The 19,970-nt window shown below is 47.3% G+C and overlaps 1 protein-coding gene across 11 annotated transcripts in view; it reads right to left on the reverse strand.

Annotated features, from left to right (window-relative positions):
* HUWE1 (HECT, UBA and WWE domain containing E3 ubiquitin protein ligase 1) overlaps window positions 1–19,970 on the reverse strand; it is a 182,475-nt gene that overhangs the window by 96,014 nt on the left and 66,491 nt on the right. For 9 of the 11 annotated variants that reach the window (XM_070540895.1, XM_070540900.1, XM_070540897.1 and 6 more), the window contains 9 exons: window positions 19,041–19,553; window positions 14,517–14,807; window positions 13,942–14,136; window positions 13,130–13,372; window positions 11,590–11,753; window positions 9,028–9,060; window positions 6,103–6,225; window positions 3,538–3,895; window positions 2,460–2,627 (listed from right to left, as the gene is read on the reverse strand). In XM_070540895.1, coding sequence (XP_070396996.1) covers window positions 2,460–2,627; window positions 3,538–3,895; window positions 6,103–6,225; window positions 9,028–9,060; window positions 11,590–11,753; window positions 13,130–13,372; window positions 13,942–14,136; window positions 14,517–14,807; window positions 19,041–19,553 — 2,088 coding nt within the window. The remainder of the gene's footprint in view (window positions 1–2,459; window positions 2,628–3,537; window positions 3,896–6,102; window positions 6,226–9,027; window positions 9,061–11,589; window positions 11,754–13,129; window positions 13,373–13,941; window positions 14,137–14,516; window positions 14,808–19,040; window positions 19,554–19,970) is intronic. The other 2 variants (XM_070540904.1, XM_070540901.1) reach the window with 1 other exon arrangement.

Below are 19,970 nucleotides of genomic sequence, written 5' to 3' on the forward strand. Positions count from 1 at the left end.
CATGTAGTAATTGTGAAATAATTAAATAATGGAAAGATAAAGAAACATTTCAAGACTGTCTTTAAGTAAAGCACAGCTTGTGGATCACAGCAAAACAAACTGGGCCAAAATCGGTCCAGCCATTGTTGTGCTTCGCTTTCCACGAGCGAGGTGATTGACAAAAAAAATGCAATTGAGAAAACTGGCTGCAAAGTTTTAAAAGCACTGCAAATTTATTAAGAAGCACCAGGGCTGTAATATTTTGAATCATTGCTGTCAGGCATCTTTTACACCTTTGCCTCATTGTTTGGTGGGCTTTGGATGCCTTCTTCAGGCGTTATTTATCCTTTTCTTGCGCCGTCTGGAGTAGTGCATGACCACCATTTTCATTGCCAGACCGAGCCTGGTGTCGCAGTTTACACCCACAGAACGCTGTTGGCATCTTGGGCACAGAGTTTTGGCGATCAAAGAGTTCATCGCGGAAACAGGCATAATAATGAACTCACAGTCACAAGGGGCCGAAATTTGTTCTTGTCATTGCTGCTTCCGCTCAGTTGCGGACACTGCGTGAAGGGAGTCGCGAATGCTGCATGCCTGCGCTTCTGCAGTCACCGCTGACACAAAACGCGGCTCGAGGCGCGTCTGAATCGTGTGGCGATTCGTCTGGTGAGCCTTGAGTCACCATACAGTATGTAGCTCATAGACGGTTGGGGCTCACTCGCAGGCTGCGTGTCCCTGTCGCACGATGCATCGGAAACGCACACCATCTCTGCCGGCGATGGAGACCTTCGACCCGCGTCGCCTCCAACAACGCAGGCTCGCTTGCCGACTCGCGCGGCCATACGCACAGGTGCGAGAGCCTCCGTTGGCACGTCTTCCGGTGGCTTGGTTATCAATGTCGATCTCACAGTGCGATTGTCGGCTTCGCTGCTGGAATCGCATGGTGCAAGATAACGCGGCACGTTATCTGCGTGTTCAGTCGGGTTCTCCGCTTCCCCCGCTGGCCGCCGTCTTTCTCTCGCCGTAGGAGGCCTGCGCTTCCGTTTTCCGAAGGCATGCTTCATTTAAAAGTTCTTTTCGAACAAGCGACGATCCATCGCTGACCTGGGAGCTTTCATAAATCCGAATTCTGCGAGTGTCAAACGAAGAAAGACGCCGGCGTGGTTTTCATAGAAGACAACTGCGGTCAGCCATGGTTGCCAGCTTCCCCGCTGCTGCAGCAGCAACCAATGGCGAGACGCCTTTCAGTACGGCAACCAATCGGAGGCCCGCTTTCATCGCAGGGCCCGTGTGACCGCCTCTAGCAGACCTGCGCTTCTTTTGTGTTTGTGTGTTTGTTACAAGATGGCGACGACCGAAGAATTCAGAAACGGAATGGCGAAACTTCGAGCTTTCGAACGATACCAAGATGGCGGCGTTCGGTGGCGGGAAAGACGAGTTAGGGCTCCGCGAACTGCGATGATTTTACGCGATTTTAAGCCGTTTTCTCGCCCTACGCACCGATAAATTAATTATTTTCGGCCACTTTTAGCGCGTTTTCAGTCAAACCATTTTGATACAATGTAGATTAGGCATTGCAGATACCGAAACGCGTCGTTACCAAAAATCAATCTTTTTTGGGATTTTCGCGATCTGATCCCCGCGTCCCCCCTTAACTACTGGTCTGGCGAGTGCTTTTAAAAGATGTAGCACGAGCAATGGCACTGCGAGCTCCCCGTTACGTGGCAGTGTCACTAAACAAAACTAAAACAAAGGCGATGACGAGCACCAATGTGCCTGGTGGACTACACACGTTGGACATGACTCCGCACCAATGGGCAAACTAGGGCAGCTTTCTGCGACCTGGTTCACATGAAATGCACTTGACCGATGCTGTAAGAGCACCTAGTGGAAAGTCCATTTCGGCCACTACAGATGGCACTTGTTTCCTCCTTACTCGTGACCTAGCCTCGCCAATCAGCACAACAGCAGCAGCTGAAATGGGCAGTTAAGACCACTAGGTGAACTTTAACAAGATCCCAGTGGCAATCTCGAAGGCCACACGTAGCTGAGCCAAACCTGATGGGAGTTCACAGAAAAACAAGGCCTCTGGAGCCAACGCTTCGACAATGGGACTTGTCTAGTTACTGCCCTGATGAAGACAAGTACGCTGTGGAAACGGTTTCAGACATCCTTTGTTGATCATCTTCTACAGTTCAACAAGAATTCTCGTCAGAATCTTACTTATTCCAGACCTTCAAATTCAATTTCATTGGTGACATCACACATCGTACTCCCCAATACAGTGATTTCTGTGCATCGAAGAATAAAGGCAAGCAGCCATACATATTAAGCACTTACTTCGAACACTGGATGACCCCTACTGATATTATACACCACAATGAGCTTGAACTTGGCAAATGCGACGCATCCCCGGCAAAAGCATAAAAAAGCATGCTGCCCAAACATCTTGTTTTCAACAAGTGCTGCTGATAACTCACCTGCTGCAGGTGGTCCTGGTTGATGTCCTCATGCGAGGGTGCTCCCAGGGCCCCTCTAGAGGACCGGACACTACCATGCAGCAGTGCACCTTCCGACACCGCAGAGGTGGCCGCGGTTCCCGAACCACCCACTGCCGACACTGCTTCCTTTTCCTTGGCAAGTTTCTCCTGCAGAGGGAAAGGAGACATACATGTCAGCACAACATGCCATACGTTCTGACCAAGAGTGCCTCAACGCTTAGCCTCTTGCCAGCGTAAACTGTTTGATCAACGAAATAACAGCACATTGAAATGGTTGCTTTCAAGCACACTACAGCCCACTTGGGGTGCGGTTTGTTTATATCTGGCTGGTCGAAATCACGCGCTCAAACCGCATTCATCTGGTTCCTTTGGAGCACCGCGCTTTAGCTCAAAGTGCTTAAAGACACTCTCACAGGGCTACTGCAATTGCTCTCAAAGCAGCTGAACATCTGACTGGGGCGTTTTTTTTTTTTTTTTTTCCTGGCTCCAATGTCTAGAAGGCTCCGCGCATTGGTGCACGCCAACTTGGAGCATGGTAGGCACCAGTCAAATGTACCATAAGGTTCTACATCAGTGCTCCTGTTGTACTTTCTCGAACAGGCTAACCGAAATGGACTCGCACATGGACTTGCAATCGTCAAGAGCTTGGTGTGTTGCTATTGCAGCAGTGGAGACCGAGATGATACTGGTGCACCAACTAGCCCCTACACAAGGCTTAGAAGTGATCACAGTACTGGGATCTTTAATACAACATTCACACAACACAAGAGCCCAAATCCCTCGCTTACAGAACTCCTACAGCTAAGCTATGCTTCAATTTACTTTTCTTTTTCTGTTTATATATTGTTTGGTCGGAAAAACATTCACAAGAGTCGTTTCAAAACTGGCATTCTCTTAATAGGATTGCACAAGATTTTAGACGGAAGGTTGCTAAGGGCTTTAACTTTATTGTGTGATGGGGTCTACACTATCCACTTCCTTCATGGAAATTTCCCCACACGAAGGCACAGGAGATGCTGCCCACTTCTACAGGAGGACAATGATGCCCATAACTCACCCGGATGAGACCTTCCCCACGCAGCAGGTGGCAGAGGATGGCCAGCATGGACTCGGACATGCGGTCGCCGTACACCTTCAGGGGCTTGCGGTCCCAGAGCTGCATGATGGCGTCGAAGGCCCGCTTGTGCGTGTGGATCAGGTAGAGGACGGGGCTGAATGCCGGCACCGCCCCGGAAGTCGCCGACCGGGCAGGCAGGGTGTGGGGCGACTCCAGCACCATGCGCGGGTTCACCATCTTCTCGAGCAGCATGAGCCAGGCATCGAGGAACTCGCCTGTGCCTTCTGGCAGGTCGGGGCTTTCCAGCCCTTCGTTCAGGGGCACCTTGCCGCCGCACGTCAGTGCCCAACGGAATGTCCTGGAGGGAGGAGAGAAGTGCTGGCCTCAAAGGGACACTAAAGGGAAGCACAGTAAATTCCCACTAATACGCACTCTGCTCACAGAACGAAACGTGTAAATTTATGCCTAACCAAGAGTTAGTACAGGGTGTTTCGGTGAACACTTTCAAAATTTTTTTAAGTTTGCCTGTGGCAGATATCACAAAGTTAGTTTATGAGCCGGTCCACTTGAAGCGGCGGACACTTCTTGCACAAAAAAATTATTGACTAATGAACAAGAATTCTCTAAGTAACTGTTCAGCTAATTGTCTTATGACCCATATTGCAATTTACAAATTCCAGCAGTGGACTTCGCAAGGCGGATCCACTTGGAACGAATTCTCAGGACGACACCAGTTTCTAGATATAAATTCCCGAACATTGCAGAGAAATGCATTGGCGTTCCAGTTACTTGTGTGCTTCACTGCATGAAACAACATTTTGTTAACAAATTAACTGGAACGCCAATGCGTTTTCCACAAAATTCGAGAATTTTTATCTTGAAACTGGTGTCATCTTGAAAATTCGTCCGAAGTGGATCTGCCTTGCTAACTCCGCGGCTAGAATTTTTAAGTTGCAATATGGGCCATAATGTAATTAGTTAAAAACTTCATTAGTGCTTTTTTATTAGTTGTTCTTACATCTCATTTTTTTTTTTTTTCAAGTATTGTCCGCCACTATGAGTAGACCAGTTTGTGAACTAGAATTGTTATATCTGCCACAGGCAGCGCCCTGTATATATCAACCAACACTTACAAACGGTCACTGTAAGACAGACCTTACGGGAATAATTTTTCATATGGTTATGCCACTAGACAAAGACAGTCGAATAATAACCCCATCTAGCACACTTAATAATTGTTTTAAGTATTCCTTCCAAGAACAATAGCTGAACGGAATCATAACCAATGACCGAGCTTTAAGATTAGCACTTGCGGCATTCGTTTCAAGTATTGAGTGAAAATTTGTCTTGCTGCGCCACTGCTGTGTTCAAGCTCTGTTGAACCGATTTGTATTGAGTTTGTTGCCTATGCTATAGTGTTCTTTACATATGTATTGTATCCCACCCTGCTAAAATCCTCTGTGGGGATTGCCGTATTGATAAATAAATAAAGTAAGAAGTCAGCTGGGGATTTCTGAAGAGTTCGTTAACCTGAAAAGATTGTGAATGTGGCAGTAACGAGATTGCACTGCATCCACTATTTCACTTATCTCAGAATTTATTCCCGTTTTTACCTCTTCTAGTTGATGCGACTTAACTGCGCCTTTGAAATTGATTGTCTGAGAATACAGCACCCTTTACAGCCACTCGTGGAGTAAAGTCGCTTGTTTCCTGACGAATCCAACATTTCAGACTCCCGATTATTTAGGCGTTTAGTCCAACCCCTCAATTCCGAGTTACTGGTGGGTGAATGTAGATTTGGTGCACGGTGACAATGACAGTAATGGGAGGGGGGGGGGGGATGAAATGGAACGCCCAGATGCTGCTCGTATAAGGAGCTAAGGGAAATGCTACAGCACTGCACATTGTTTTGAAGGAAACCAAATATGGTGAGAATGGCCACATAATGAATTGCCTTGTCTAAATAAAGAATGCAAATTCATAGGCTGCCAAAGCGAGGCCTGCTTACTCAACAGCTGATAACCAATTTGCATAGGTGACCTCCTCCATCTGTTTATTGGAGGGCTGGATCGACTGCACAACTGCGTTTCTCTTGTACTGCAATAATCCAACGAGCCTCCATGTGGATCAGTCCTCTCTGTAGACTGTGACAGCTGTTCTTTATAATATTCGACAACTTCAAATATCGAATCCTCTAATCGAATACGAACCAAACAGCAAGGACTATTTGATTGATTTTCAAAGCAAGGTTTGGGTACGGGCTAGTTGGTATTCCATTTCAAACATCACTTACAAGCGCATACATAGACTACATACATAGACATACATACATACATAGACTTGTCTTCGTCATTCTTTTGGTCCCTGTTTATGTATGCGTTGTGTATGATGCTTGCAATGATTTTCAAAGCTTTCAATACTAGCAGACTCCCTACTCCCGACTAAAAACAATGCTACCCCTTCAGTCAGGAGCTTCAGAATTTATGCTTTTCTCTCTGCTACACTAGGTGATAATGTTTGGTGCCAGAAATAAGATCTGTGGACAAGAAAGAATGCAGAACTCACTCGAAGAAGGCATCCTGTCCTCCAGAAGAGAGAAACCGCTGTAGCATCAGATGGTATGGGTACTTGCGTTCGTCAAACAGCATCGGCGATGTGAAGCCGACAGAGCAGATGTAGAAGGTCAGCCTGCGCATGGACAAACCACCACTCCATCCGTGTTCCTCTGAAGTAAGCGCTCCACTTAGCGCTGAAGGACTAATCTTTTCAAACCTTATTTTGAAGGCAACAGTAATAATCGTTCACTGCAGCAGACACAAGTCCTACATTTACGCATAGTGCCCAAAGCCCCCACACCTCGAAATGCCAAAATTTTGAGCGGAACTTAATGAGAGGTCACACTCATCTGCATGTGCACCAGAGTTGGCTATAGTCTAGTGATGGCGATAATTAATGAGTAATAACAACAGTGCACTGAAAACAAAGGCAAAGGAAGGAGCAGACAAAACAAGTGCTGATTATCAACTGGAAAGTTAATTGGGGAAACAAGTAAAATGAATGCTTCATCTGTACATGCATGAGTAAGGCAACAAAACACAATAACAAGGGATCGTGGTTAGATCAGTAAACATGAAATAAATATACAAGAGAAATATACAAGGAAAGGAGTTACAAAACAACAAAAGCGGTGTAGTGCTGAATTATGGTCGATTGTGAGGAATGCCAACTGTTATACAAGTCGCCGACCATAATTGAAACGGTGATCATTTGGACATGCTCGATAATTCGAACAGCCTTGTGGCAAGGCTACTGGCCCTATGAACTTAATGCACAAGAGGCATCTTGCACACAAATCACTGTTGTTCACAGCACAGGATAACAGTTGACAATTGTCAGTGCTAAAGTTGCTCCCACAGGCTTGTGGTCGTAACAATGCATTTGTAGCCCTCTGTCGCACAGCTTGTGAGGCCAGTATTCTAAGATGATTTGTTCTGACAATGGTTTGTTGTTGATACAACCCAGCGCAGTCGTGACCATTTGTCTCTGTACACGGTACATTGCACTTTAGGGGTGCGCAAATACAGTACTCCGGTTATTTCATTTTTTGCTTAAATTTATCCCGACCAAAGGTTCCAGTCAGTGCTCATTCATCTCTATGGTCGTAAACTTTAGTTATTTCAGTCCTAAGATTGACATTCGCCGAATAATTCGAACTTGACCAGTAAGTGTGCATACGCCTGACACATAGTCTGAACACATGACCCAGCTCCACTCCGTGTAGTCATCACAATGCACGGGTCGACCGTGGTTCGGCACTGATAGTAAAGAGCAGGTGCCTTTTGTGGGGTTGCTAGACTCTCATGCGTGCCCTGATGTTTTCCCTGCATGGCTCTCTCGTCTCCTGTAATCCGGCTTCTCCCCATAGCTAAGCCCCACCAACAGTCAGTGTGGTTGCAGCACAATACAAAAGATGGCACGAGTGTGGTGCTGCTAACGTCACCTAATGGCTGGGATAGTCGAGCGCAACAGGGAGCAGGCTCTTCGTCCTAGGCTTGGGGTCAGCAAAAGGCACAGACTTTCCACGTGTGTGCTGACCCACTTCATGGGACTGTCCAGAGAAAGGCATGGGAGCAGCTAGGACACCGGGATGGACATACAGGATCACTCAAATGAGTGACCGTAGACGCGAACAATGAAGCGTTGGTGTCTAGCATGCGGCCAAACATATTTGCTCACTATCCAGTCCCGGTGGGTCGGATTTCCTCAATTTGTTACGCGTTGATCAGCATGTCCTGAGGATACTAATTTGGTTCGCAGTCATTAGTGTCTGAAAGGTGCAATAATGCCTTTGTGATGGTTTGCACTACTGTGTTGTCGTTCCTTTGTCCTAAGGGCATGTGCGAGACGCCCACATTTCTCACATTCGGTGAACGTATAACGGTTTCCAGCAAGTACGTACGCGAGAAAAAGAAGTGCCCAGCAAACTACTCTACTAAACTGCTTTTCACATTCGGGTTCAGCATCATTTGCTGCCTGCCGTAGGTTCTCAAATTGCGAGACCCAGCTGCCGCGGATGACAAGCTGCCAACCATTACAAGCCAAATTTCTATCGATAGATTTTGCTTGCTGTGGGAACACTGCGAGCATCAAGGTATCCACCTTAGCTGGATCTTTTACTGAATACTCCAAATATTCAAATAGCAGATATTTGATTTGCAAATCAAGTTATTCGTCCGTTCACTATTTTATTCAAAATCAAATATTCGAGTACTCACACACCCCTATTGTATTTCCTTCTTTTTCTACAACCCCCTCTCCCACACGTAGGGTAGGAAACCAGGTATTTCTTCTGAATAAGTTCCCCACCTTTTCTTTCTTTCATTTCTTTCTCTCTCTCAGAAATCTTACAGTGCGCCATTCAATAATTTGTATTCCCGCCTGCATGAACAAATGCTGACTTGGTCACAGAGTCGAGCAGAAAGAGTGACAGTTTCGTTCTGATACGTCGCCGGCATGGTCATTTATCGTGCTGTCGGCCCCTTTTCGAAATCAAAGTCGGCAAAGCCTAGTTCACCCAGTAGTCACAGGCCATGCCCAAAGCATGAGATAGGCCAAGCCAAGTCACTAAGTTCTAAAGCCTGTATGTGCGTGAAACAACATGTTGACTTTTTTGGCTACTTGTGAAATAACGTAACTTATTTCATGGCAAACAAATTAATTCCTAATTATTTGAACTGTTCAGCGGCTCACGTCGAGCCAGAACCAGTAGCCCACTATTCCCTAGAAGTTACATGTAGTTTTGTATTCTGTATAGCAGACAACGAGCCACAACAAGAACATGGATGCCAAGTTGCACTGCATAGTTATTAACCAGAAACACACAAGAAAACACACACACAAGATGATGCTCAACACAACAGCCTGGCTTGTTAAGACTAGCGCCTAGTCACGATCTTGAAAAAAAAAAAAGGGGAGGTTGGCGTATCTTACAGCAATGCGTCAAGGCTCCCGGGTTCCTGTAACCTGTGGCCATACAAAAATGCATTTCAGTCCATGATAGCAGCAAACCAAATTGCACAAAAGCATTACTGGAGGCTAACTAAATTTTGAAACCAACTTATGCTATGCCAAGGGAAAGTCTTGAGAAAACAAGTCGTGAAAACAACAGAAATGTTGAGTACAATAAACCCTTAAAGGGAGCTACAAAATTTGGTTGAGCGTGCTTGAATTCAATGCAGCCCTCTCCTGCTGTAACGAAATAAAAAATGCAAGATCTGACACAGTATCGCTAATAGTGAAAGAAATTTTTGCCTGCACGTGCCTCAAATTATATATTCTGGCAGCAATGTCTCGATTTTTCAGACTTGTACGATCATTCAGACTTCCCTGTGGACGTAACCCTAGCAACAATGTACAGTCAAAAATTTCAATACTAACTCATGGGGCCTGAGAATTCGTTCAATTTAAATGGAGTGAATTAAAGGCAGCTCACTGAATGGAGAGCTTAGGTGCAGCATGTGTTAGGCAGCACATGTACACATGCACTGAACTAATACACGGGTGACAAGTTCCCAAAGTGTGGCTTTATGGGAGTGCGACATGTTCTGTCACTGCTGTGAAGCCATGTGTCTAGGCAAAATCTGCACATTAGCCATGCCTCGACATCTACAGCTGAATGTATGGTGTGGGTTATACATGTCACAATGAGCATGTCAAATTTAAAATATACCGTTTGATTCGGCTTTAACAAACTCCTAATTCATTCCGGTTCAGTTCCAGATTGCAGAAATATAATTCTATAACAGGTCAGCACACTAAACTTTACCTTGGCCGATGGCAGGGACACAATGCACAGTGCTACCGACTTGTCCGCAGGTGCCGTGTGCAGGTTTATTTTTTATACTGCAGGCCCTACATTGAGTCGCAGTAGGAGTGGTACAGTAAAACCTTGTTAATTAAACCTTCGTTAATTTGGAAAATCGGATAACTTGGACTCGTCTTCTGGTCCCGGCAGGCATGTGCATTATTAAAAGCAATCAAACTCATTAATTCGGACGTATTTGGCCACACATCGGTAAATTCTGACAACTTTCTGAACTTGAGAAGCGAGGAGCACTGCAAATCTGCGACGCAAAAGAGCAAAGACGGCGCTAGTATCCAATCGAAACAAAGCAGTCGAGTCCACATGGCCATAGTCAGCCGAAATCGTACGTTAGTGACAGTAGCACCAGAACGCTTCATGCCTATTTGTGCCTTTATTTCCTTTATTCTAGTGCTTACCACAGCGCATAACACCGCATTGGCTGCGTGCGTTCATAATTGCCTAATCGCTATCCACGATCGTGTCGATAGCGGCCGTGGTTTCTTCCACAGCGGTTGCGGAAAACAGTAGTTCTGTTCTGACTCGCTACGCGTGTCGGTCACCTGCCTAAAGAAACTGCGTAGTCGCCATCCATAACCGCATTGATAGAGACCGCAGTTTCATACGCAGTTGTTGCAGAGAACAGTAGTTTTGTTTTGGCTCTGCATGCGTATCGCATGCCTTCAGCACCGCAACGTTTCTGTTCATAATCATGTTGATACCGGCCGCGGTTTCTTCCGCAGTGGCTGCGGACAACAGTAGTTTTGACTTGGTGCAAAGCTGTCAAGGATGAAGATCACCGGCTACATTGCAATGGACAGATGATCTGTCGGCGAACAGCTCACTGGCGAGAAAATAATTGGGATGAGCCTGCAATAGAGCAACGCTTGTCGCAGACGAAGGTGCCTGCAGCGACCGTGCTGCAAAGGAAGTCGCAGGGCCTTGATCGCCGCTACGAGAGCCAATGAGTCACAACATGACAATTGCAGCTTCGACACTGCTCTTGTGCAAAATAGAAATACAATTTGCTCATTCATTCACTAAATAAAAGGGTGTTGACGTAGTAAGCATTTGCTTGTTTTCTGGATACCCTCAATAATGCGACAGTTGGTTAATTCGATAATGTTTTTTGGTCCCGTGAAATCTGAATGAACAAGGTTTTACTCAGTCGATCGATTTTTCGGACATGCTCAATAATGTGGATGCCTTCGTGGCACTGCCATATATTTCATAGAGAAAATATTTCATAGAGACACAAATTAAATTATGTAGTTGAACGTCCCAAAACAGCAAAGTGTGCCATGAGGGAAGCTGTAAGAAGGGCTCTGAATGAATTCTGGCCACATGGAGTTCATTGTCGTGCGCCCAATGCACAACAGATGAGCATTTCTGCGTTCCACGCCCAGTGGGATGCGGCACTGCGGCCAATATTAAACCCATGATCTCGCGCTCGGCATTGCGCGAGATCACTGAGCTAGCGCAACAGGTCTTCGTCACGCACGACTTGACTCTAAGATTTCTGTAACAAATACACAAAGGACCTTACTGACTAAAAATAAACACCAAGGAAAGGAAGAAAATGACGACAACACGTGTCAATTTTGTTCTCTCCCCGTATTTCATCATTCTACAAGCAATTTTATGCCCTTAAGAGAATGCCAACTAGGCCATGAACAAGTTCATTCGTGTACCTAAACTTTGGCATTGGAGAGGTCAGCGGTGGCTCCCAAGACAGACCGTTGGCCAGCAGTCGGGTCAGCGCCGAAGCCACCGCTCGTGCAGAAGGGGACGGCGCCGTGGGGGATGGCGGCACCTGCTGACCACGTCGCTGGCGCATCGGGGAGCCCACACACAGCTGGCAAGCAAGCACATGGGAAAGAGCACGAGTGTGAGTGTCAAAACAGTGATACACAGTGTCGAAACCACGTCTGCACAGATGTGACCTTGGAGAGTTTTACTGCGATTACCACTGATTGGGAACTTTAATCACTGAGCATTATGTTTGTATTTGACCTCTTTCCAGCCAGAACTTGTGCCGCCAAAGCAAGTATCACTTCATTTTGATTCGGCTATATGGACCATGTACGTTTTATGAGGCACAATTTTTCTTTTCTGGTATTTTTATCTTACAGCACACGTCAATGAGGTTGTTCAACGGCTTCATCGAAGCCACCATTACTGCCATTTTTATTATCTTGCCACCTCGAGCCAGCGCTCTCGCATGCAGATCCACTGGCAGCCGTATGCCACATCATGGCAACGCTAGGCCTAGCTACTTCGACATTTGCTACAAAGCTTCTTGCTGTTCTGTATCGTGTTTTTCATTGGCTGCTGTTAGCAATGGCGCCGACTCCATCTTAGTAATTAACGCCAATGGCTTCGGAGTGCGGAACTCATGGTGCGTTGCATAATTACGTTTCCCAAAAGTCAGCTACGCACCAATACAGCAGTGTTGCGCAGTGAAGCATACAAGAAGTTAGAAGGGGCAATTGTCACGAGACATGTTACGTATGTTTCCTTTATACACGCACACCTGCCATCTCATATCCCAGTCAAGCATCGATACACCCAAATAAGTGTACTAGCAGGCCTTCAGAGCTTTTTCAGACATGCCTGTGGCGTTTTGAGCCCTTCGGGCAAGTCTGAGGCATCCACTCAATTTTTCAGACCACCCGATTCATGCCCTCTTGCGTTGAAGCGATAGACCGCACAAAGGCCACTTCGTTAAGTGCTGCTGCCGTGCTTGCTTACACGAGCGTCTAGCGTTTTGCAGCAAGTGTACGCGCTTATGAAGTGTGAAGTGTTCAGGCTTGCTTGTACGCACTGACACCATGCTTGTTAATTCAGTTAGTAAGCGAATGATGCCAAGTTTATAGGGCCGATAAAACTACTATCCTAATTTTATACAACTGTCTACTAATTTACTATCACAATCGATGCTTCGCCTTTCGGGCGAAACTGCGACGTTTCTAAGAGCTCCAATGTCATTTGTACATTAGTTTTCTACTTTGAAGCCATAAAAAGCGCCTGCAAATTGAATTCGGAGGGGCGTTAAATCTGGCAATTACTGTCAAATTATTCAGCAGTGTGTGCAGGCATTTTTCCTGCCACTTGCTTAATTCGATGTACTGCACAATAGATCGATTTTGTCGGTGTCAAATCAATGGGTAGTTGATTGCACCGAGCCCGTACTCCTGCAGCAGTTCTGCCCGCAATGGTGGCCATGCCTACCTTAACGAGGAGACCAAACAGCTCGGCGAGAGCGCGTCCCAGCCGTGATGCCCCCGTCAGCAAGGGCTTGATTTGCTTGACTGCTGCCTGCGAGCGAGCCTTGTTGGCCTTGCCATCGACCGAGGTGGACGATGCCGCCCCTCCGGGGCTGTCGGCGATTCCTACATCCACCTCCATACCATTCTGCGGCGGTGAGTCGTCCAGGGCTGTTCCAGAATTGCTTGCTGCAGCATCTGGCATGTTCTGAGGGACAAGAAACATACAAGCCACATTAGGGACTAGAAATACTGAGTTTGCGTTTATACAGTTCCCACAGAGTTCGTAAATACTTCACATGCGCGACAATGAGTGGAGGGGGAGGCTAAAGGGATGGATAGCGTGCCTTTTTTGAACGTTTACCCTGAGCACACACCTCTTGTGGTACACATAGGCTCTTCATTAACAATTATTTACTTTTAGACACAACAAACAAGCAGCAGCTAACAACAGCAGAGACTGAAGAGAAATACATTGTTTTAGCTGCTGCCAATCTTAACTTGCCTACTTCCGAAACTTGTCTCCATAAAACTTTTGATTTCCTTTCACCAATTTCCAAACGCATGGTCAGCAAATGCTGAGTAGCGCTTTTTCACGATGAGAATTTTTCAGAAAAACTTGACGCAACATTTGTAAGAATGAAGAATGAGCCCAAATTTACAAACCTTACAGAAAATTCAAAGAGTTGCCAAGTGTGAAGTTATACGAGGCAAGCCCCCTGGTGCATTTCGAGCACCATGCAATCGGCAAGACATCTGGAGGGGAAGAAAGCGTACCTGCAGCGTGCCCTGCAGCCTTTGGAGTTGGTGGCGGCCGAAGGGGCATCCGGGAGGCAGAGCAGAGTCGTTGCACAGGGCCAGCAACACGGTGCTCTCCCAGACGAGGGAGGTGTAGAGGCGGGAGAGACCCCGCAGCACGCCCAGGCCCAGCTCAGAGCCCCAGTGGCTCATGGAGATGGATCGGATCTCGCTCTGCACAACAGGCGAGGGCACAAGGCTACCATACAACACTTCCCAGCAGAGCAAAAGATGGAGTTGTGCACAGTGCATGAGAGATTGACAATCAAACAAGAAAGCAGGGCTAATTTGTTAAAATGCGCTTTCTCAGAGCATTGTGCAGGCAGTGCATATCTCGGCGACAAATTCTCAGTGGGTCATAAAACATTCGAAGAAATCCTCAAAGAGAGATATGTAATCATCACAAATACCCTGGCAGCTCAATTTCCGCATTCTCTCTGTTCTCTTCCCTATTTGAGCCTTATCCTCGTAAGCTGCTCTGCACAATGTACCAAGAGCTGCGCACACGACAACCTACACGATTTCGTAGCTGGAACTCTAGAGCAAACTCTCACCTGGCCTGTGCGGCAGACGTGGACAAACATCACGATGTAGGCGTGGGTGGCAGCCATCGCATGAAGCAGGGGCGATTGCTGCTGCGTCGTCGCTGTTGCCACGCCGCCCTCGCCCCCTTCGCTGCCGCTACCCGACGCTCCTTGGGAGGCAGCCAGGGCCCCCAGCAGCTCTTCGAGCAGCACCGATCCCCCTGGAGGATCCAGGGGCTTGTGCAGGGGCTCAAGGCTCGCCAGCACAGCGCCCAGGTGGGTGAGACCCTGCTGCAGCACCTGGGCCTCGTGCGCCAGGTTCTGTGCATAGGGAAGCAACACAAATACAGTAAAACCTCGTTAATCGGACTTTATGGGCCAGAAAAAAAAAGAAGAACAAGAACAGCCAAATTAACCGAATGTTGAATTATCGAGGGTATCAGGGAAGCAAACAAATGCTTTCTACACCAATCCGCCTTCGTTTACTGAGCAAATCTGCAACCCTTGCTTCTATTTTGCACAGGATCAGTGCAGAAGTGACGAGGGCTTCTCGACTTCCTTCGCGGTGCGGCCCATATGGCCGTGGTCCAAGACATGCGTCTTCATACGAGTAGACACGCTTTTCACTGCTGCGCACACATCCCCATGATTTATTTGCCAGTAAACTGCAACAGATCTTTTGTCCATCAAGACGTAGCCGCAGGTTTGATGCCATCGTACGGGCTGCGGTAGAAGCTGTCTTCATCCTCAACAGCTTCCGCCATGTTTCTGACCCTTCCAAAGCAACTCTGAAGGCCTCCCAGTACACTTACTAGTCATATCGGTGCTCGAACTCTGACAGGAGACAGTGAGTGCAAGCATGTATAATTAAAGGGCCCCTCGCCAGGCCACAAAGCAAATTTCTGTTACACGTTGGAAGTTGTTGTGTACCCTCTAGGGCACGATCTGCTGCAAACATTTTTTCAAATCGGTTCATTAATAGCCAAGATAGAAATATTTCAGTGCCGTGAACCCATGATTTCAGGACGCAAGCTCCACTTCCAAGCGAGACACTTTCTCCACTTGCCCTCACTAGTCTCTGCAAGTGAAATTCCTTCCCTGCTTTCTCCCATACCGGACCTCAAGAACCGCGTGACGCATACATGATGGGACCCCCTTATTTTCTCCTCGCCTTTTCGCGGAGCACCCCACTTCCACTAACAGCATCGCACGCGAGCTGTAGTGATTGCCTCGTTTCATACAGCGCACGATTTTGCGCGCTGTGCACGAGGACACCTGACTAATGGTATAAGTCAGTGCTACATGAATACTGAGGCAGACACAAACGAATCACAGAGCATACCATACTGGAACACGGTACTGTCCGTACCGTACTGTCCGCACATGCGACTGCACGACGTGGGAACAAGCAGACAAAACTGAAGTACATGCCTCTTGCTGCGGTGCGAAGTAAAACAAGGACACACAAACATTCAGTTCGTGTGTTTTATTATTTCTCTAAGCTTTAATTCATCTATTCAAGCTGCATATTACACAAATGACAGGTGTTGCCTTGAACAATTCTCGCAGTCATGTGTCTCGCAGTCATGTGTCATGTGTCGCAGTCATGTGTCATGTGTGCAACGGCGTCGCAGCACACACACGTATACGTAGGCGCACTAGCCCGTTTACGTCATGTTCCGACTCAGAGCGAGGCAACCGCGAGGAGAAGGGAACATGGCTTTAAGTTTGAAATTTCAGATCTTTCCACAGCGCGTAGCAATGTAATGCTTTGCAGACACGATTGTTATCGCACATTGTATGCTCTGCGCTTATCAGCTCAAAATGGCCAGACCTGGTGAGGGGCCCTGAATACACAGCGAGTCTCATGAGAGTGGCCCTTTGCCCTCTTCAAATGCTTAACCGCAATACATTGCATATGCTTGACTACGTAACACCGCCGTATTGGAGCGAAGCTGAAGCTGACTTTTGGGAACCCAAATTACAGTCAACGTCCGATTTTTCGTACTTGCTAGGGGCCACGAAAACATCCACAGAAATGAATGTATGCCTTTTACTGCCACTAAGGGCTCAAATCACCACAGGCACATCTGAAAAGACTCTGAAGATCTGCCAGTACACGTATTAGGCATATCGGCGATCGTACTGTGACAGGAGATGGCAGGTGCTTGTGAGTACAGTGAAATCTCGGTACAACGAACTTCAGAGGACCGCGGGAAAATGTTCGTTATTCTGAAAGGTCGTTATAGTGAAAGCCCAAAAATTAGCCATAACAATAGCATTTCAGTAACGCAAGCGTCCTACCTTTGAAACGGTACCTCCTTGAACTCCTTTCTCACACAATGCACACGTGATCGTCAGACAAGGCACATTTATTTGAAATAGTCCGTGATCGTCTTCTGACGGGTGCAACACAGACTCTGCAGCACGAACGATTCCAGACCGTCCGCATTCTTATGCACGCCTTTGGCCGCTGTGCCGCTTTTGGCTATAAATATGCGGAGTTTTCGCAAGCAGTCCAACGCATCTGTGGCCGACACGGACTCGTCGCGGTCTTCGGGTGCTGCTGTAACGTGCAGCAAGATCCTTGCTGGTGCTTAAAGACTTTCTCCTTATCTTTGAGAATCGTGGCGATCGTCGACCGCACCACTCCACGTTCTTTAGCCACGACGGTTTGTTTCTTCCCGTCTTCTATCTCGCGAAAAATCTCTACTCTCTCGCTCAAAGAAAACTGCTTTCGCTTCTTCGCCGTGCTTAGAATTGTTGAGCTCATGGCAACGCGAACGCCGGCACGCACTTCTAACACAATAATATAACCAGAAGAAAAACAAGATGGACAGGACTGATACGGGTGACAGCACGCGAACAACTGAGAAAACAAGCAAGAAAAACGTGATGCGTCGTCACCTCCGCAACAGAAAAAAAAAAAAGAAAAGGCCCACTTCAGCGTTAATTACTACTTTTTTTTTTCTTCTGCCGCACCGTCTCAGGTTTTACGAGCCCATGCTCCCCGCCTCTCCACTCACAAAACCTGGTGCGTCGTTGCCTCCACAACGGAGAAGGAAAAAAAAAAGTCTCCGCCCGCATCTTTCTCCTTCCGTGCCATCTCAGGTTTTTGTGGGAAGCAAGTTGCAAGGCGGCCCGCTCTTCGCGTTGCGTCGTCTGCTAGCTTAGAGCTCCGACTGCCGTGACGGATACACGGAAATCTAAGAATCCTCGCATTTCGGGATATGAGTTCGTAGTACTGAGGTGTTGTTAAGATGACACGGAAATTAAATAACGATTGTTATTCTGAAATGTTCGTTATTCTGAAGTTCGTAGTAGTGAAATATTTTTACATTGAAACTATAAGCAGTCGGCACGGGATTTCATAAAAGTTCGTTAATCTGAAATGTTCGTTAATGTGGTGTTCGTTGTAACGGGGTTTGACTGTATAGTTAAGGTATATATAATGTGTTCCGTGACAATTGCCCCTTCCTACGAACGATATGTGTCACTGCAATACTTCACGTACGCTTCACTGCGTAACACTGCTGTATGGAGGCGAAGTTGACTTTAAAGCGCTGGCATTATGCAATACGTCGTGCTTCGAAGCCAATGGCGAGAATTACAAAGGTGGAGTTGGCGCCATTGCTGGCAGCGGTGAAGTCTCAATGAAAAACATGGCACCAAACGGCAAGAAGCTGGGTAGCGAACGTCAAAGCATGTAGGCCTAGTGTTGTTACGGTGGTGGCTATGGCTGCCAGAGGATCTGCGTGCGAAAGCGCCGATTTGAGGCAGCAAGATAATCAAAATGGTGGTGGCTTTTGTTCATGTCATTCAAAACCTACAGTAAAGGCAAGAAGTCTGGTATATCGGACAGCAAAGGGTACTTGCATCTAAAATTTCAGGCATTCTTGCACATTGACTATGAGATACATGGCTGTGCCGTGAAGCCGTCCCAATTATTGGGCATGTTCGAAAAATCGGCCGTCCGGAAGATTGATTGTTGACTATATGCAACACTTCATCCTTGTCATACTTCCCAACCTTCAAAACCATCAGCAAGAATGACAGTGAGGCGCGATTGCTGACAGTGTTGAATGCTCTCCGTGAAAAGCATGGCACTGAACAGTGACAGTGAACATCAAAGCAACTAGCCTAGTGTTGCTACAGTTCTACGGCTGTTAGCGGATCGGCATGCAAGTGCGCCGATTCACTGCTGCTAGATAATCAAAATGGCAGCAGTGGTGGCTTAGACTGTCGCCATTTCAGAGCTGCAGTCACTGTAAAAAGTCTGGCAAATCGGACAGGCCAAGGGTCTGGCCATGCGAAATTTCTGACGTCCTTATACACTGCCTCATGGCAGTGCCATGAAGGCATCAGAATTGTCGAGCACGCCGGAAAAATCGGTCATTAACTGTATACGCTATCCTCCTAATATATTTGAATGCTTCTCGCTAACTTCGTGCATAGAAAACTGCAATCTGCTGTGCACTATTGCCCCTTTTACAGGCGAACAGGGCTCACCAGTTACAATTACCACAGCAAGAGGTGGATAGAAGGGTTACTCACCAAGATAGACTTGCACACTGACGCAACTGCCTGACAGGCCGGCGAGACCGGGAAGTCCACAGGTAGGTTGGGCAGACCCAGGATGCTCATGAGGGGCACGAGCCCCTTCTGCTGGACAAACTCGCGGCAGTGGTCATCAGTCGAGTTGTTGCTCAGAATGGCGTCCACAAACCGCATCACGTTCAGGATGTAATCCACCAGAGGTACGGGCGTGCGTGCCTCAGCAGTGGTACCTCCAGTGCCCGACGCTGCCTTGCCTTCATCGTTCGCTTTCGGTGTTGATGGGACCGTGGGTGCCGGGTCCACATCCTCCTCTTCTTCCTCCTCGTCCGAGGAGCCTGCATCGTTGGCTAGTCCCGAGCCTCGACCACCGGCTCCGCCCCCGGAGGCGCCGCCCCCGTGACTGGAGGCCTGGGCGCCGCTGCCAGAGACTCCGCCGGCCTCACTCTTGGCTGCCGGTCGCGAGCACACAAAAGCTGGGTTGCGGCCCACCGAGCAAAGCTCTTCTAAAAGCTGCAGAGACAAACAAAAGAAAGAATAGGCTCGTCACTTTGTGGAATGGTTCACGCGATAAGGATATATTGTGTATTCATCTAATGCATGTCACGAAATATGGAAGCCTGAATTGTCCAGTAAAAACCTCGTTATTTCAGGTTTTCATGGGGCCAAAAAAAAGTGTCCTAATTAACCTAATGTCGAGTTATCGAGGGTGTCACAAAAACAAACAAATGCTTACTGCGCCAACACACTTTTATTTAGTTAATGAATGAGCAAATCCTATTTCTGTTTTGTGTAAGAGCAGTGCAGAAGCTGCAATTCTTCTCATCTTGCGACTAATTAGGTCTTGCAGGCCTCAACTTCCTTCGCCGTGCAGCCACAGCGCATGGCTTCATCTGAGACACTTTTCACTGCCACCCGCACATCTCCATT

This window comes from Dermacentor albipictus, chromosome 6 (genome assembly GCF_038994185.2).
Source record: "Dermacentor albipictus isolate Rhodes 1998 colony chromosome 6, USDA_Dalb.pri_finalv2, whole genome shotgun sequence".
NCBI classification, from domain to species: domain Eukaryota; kingdom Metazoa; phylum Arthropoda; class Arachnida; order Ixodida; family Ixodidae; genus Dermacentor; species Dermacentor albipictus.